The 1,741-nt window shown below is 64.2% G+C and overlaps 1 protein-coding gene across 1 annotated transcript in view; it reads left to right on the top strand.

The window, feature by feature from the left end:
• SND1 (staphylococcal nuclease and tudor domain containing 1) overlaps positions 1–1,741 on the top strand; it is an 81,161-nt gene that overhangs the window by 8,027 nt on the left and 71,393 nt on the right. The window contains exon 3 of the mRNA XM_041470265.1: positions 522–968. Coding sequence (XP_041326199.1) covers positions 522–968 — 447 coding nt within the window. The remainder of the gene's footprint in view (positions 1–521; positions 969–1,741) is intronic.

Here is a 1,741-nt window from a genome sequence, read left to right as displayed (position 1 = left end):
CGGGGGTGCTCTGGGGCACACGGGGTGTCTGTTTTGGGGCACACGGGGTGTCTGCTTTGGGGCACACAGAGGTGGTCTCGGGCTCGGGGGTGCTCTGGGGCACACGGGGTGTCTGTTTTGGGGCACACAGAGGTGGTTTGTGACTCGGGGGGTGCTCTGGGGCACACGGGGTGTCTGTTTTGGGGCACACAGGGGTGGTTTGTGACTCGGGGGGTGCTTTGGGGCATACGGGGTGTCTGTTTTGGGGCACACAGAGGTGCTCTGGGGCTCGGGGGTGCTCGGGGGCACACGGGGTGTCTGTTTTGGGGCACACAGGGGTGGTCTCGGGCTCGGGGGTGCTCTGGGGCGCTCCCGGAGCCGCTCGGTGCCGGCGGGGCCCGGCCCCCCTCCTGCGGGCCGGGGGCGGCGGGAGCAGCGCTGGCAGATAATTGCTCTCCCTGGGGAGTTTTGTCTTCCAAACAGCCTCTAAATGTCACTCTTTGCCAAAGTGACGCCTGTCAGCCCCGCTAATTGTTTATGAGCGCGTCATGTTCCCACCTCCGGCCGCGCTCCCGCCCACCCGCCGGTGCTGCAGCGGGAGCGCGCCCGGGAGCGCGCCCCGAGCCGTGCCAGAGCCCATCCCGCTCCCTTCCTGCCCCGGAGCCGCCGGGAAGGAGCCCTCGGGGCACCCCCGGGAGCCGGGGCCGCTCCAGCCCCGCGCTCGCCGCGGTTTCGGGGGGCTGCAGCCCGCCCGGGACCCCTCTGGGGGTGTTCTCCCCACGAGGGAGGAGCGGGTTCCCGGGGGAGGAGGGGGCTGCTCCCCCGCCCTGCCCGGGACCCCCGGCTCAGGGCGCCTCTCTCCCCGCAGCCCTGGGGCTTCCCGGCGCGGGAGTTCCTGCGCAAGAAGCTGATCGGGAAGGAGGTGTGCTTCACCGTGGAGTACAAGACCCCGCAGGGCCGCGAGTACGGCATGGTCTACCTGGGCAAAGGTGGGTAGGCGTACCTGGGAGAGGTGGGGCTGGGTGGGATACCTGGGAACGGGTGGGGCTGGGATACCTGGGAACAAGTGAGGATGGGATACCTGGGAACAGGTGAGGATGGGTTACCTGGGAAAGGTGAGGATGGGATACCTGGGAACAGGTGAGGATGGGATACCTGGGAACAGGTGAGGATGGATGGGTTACCTGGGGAAAGGTGAGGCTGGGTGGTTTATATGGGAAAAGGTGGGGCTGGGTGTTTTACCAGGGAAAAGGTGAGGATGGATGTTTTACCTAGGAAAAGGTGAGGATGGATGGGTTACTTGGGAAGAGGTGGGTCAGGATGGTTTACCTGGGAAAAGGTGGCTCTGGATAGATTACCTGGAAAGAGGTGGGTCAGGATGGATTACCTGGGAAGAGGTGGGTCAGGGTGGATTACCTGGGCAGAGGTGGGTCAGGGTGGATTACCTGGGAAGAGGTGGGTCAGGATGGATTACCTGGGAAGAGGTGGGTCAGGGTGTTTTACCTGGGCAGAGGTGGTTCCAGGATGGATTACCTGGGCAGAGGTGGTTCCAGGATGGATTACCTGGGAAGAGGTGGTTCCAGGGTGGTTCACCTGGGCAGAGGTGGTTCCAGGATGGATTACCTGGGCAGAGGTGGTTCCAGGATGGATTACCTGGGCAGAGGTGGTTCCAGGATGGATTACCTGGGAAGAGGTGGGTCAGGGTGTTTTACCTGGGCAGAGGTGGTTCCAGGATGGATTACCTGGGAAGAGGTGGGTCAGG

Source organism: Pyrgilauda ruficollis, unplaced genomic scaffold, assembly GCF_017590135.1.
Source record: "Pyrgilauda ruficollis isolate IOZ18807 unplaced genomic scaffold, ASM1759013v1 scaffold243, whole genome shotgun sequence".
Lineage (NCBI taxonomy): Eukaryota > Metazoa > Chordata > Aves > Passeriformes > Passeridae > Pyrgilauda > Pyrgilauda ruficollis.
Note: the sequence above shows the minus strand (reverse complement) of the source record. Positions and strands in the feature narration are given on the sequence as shown.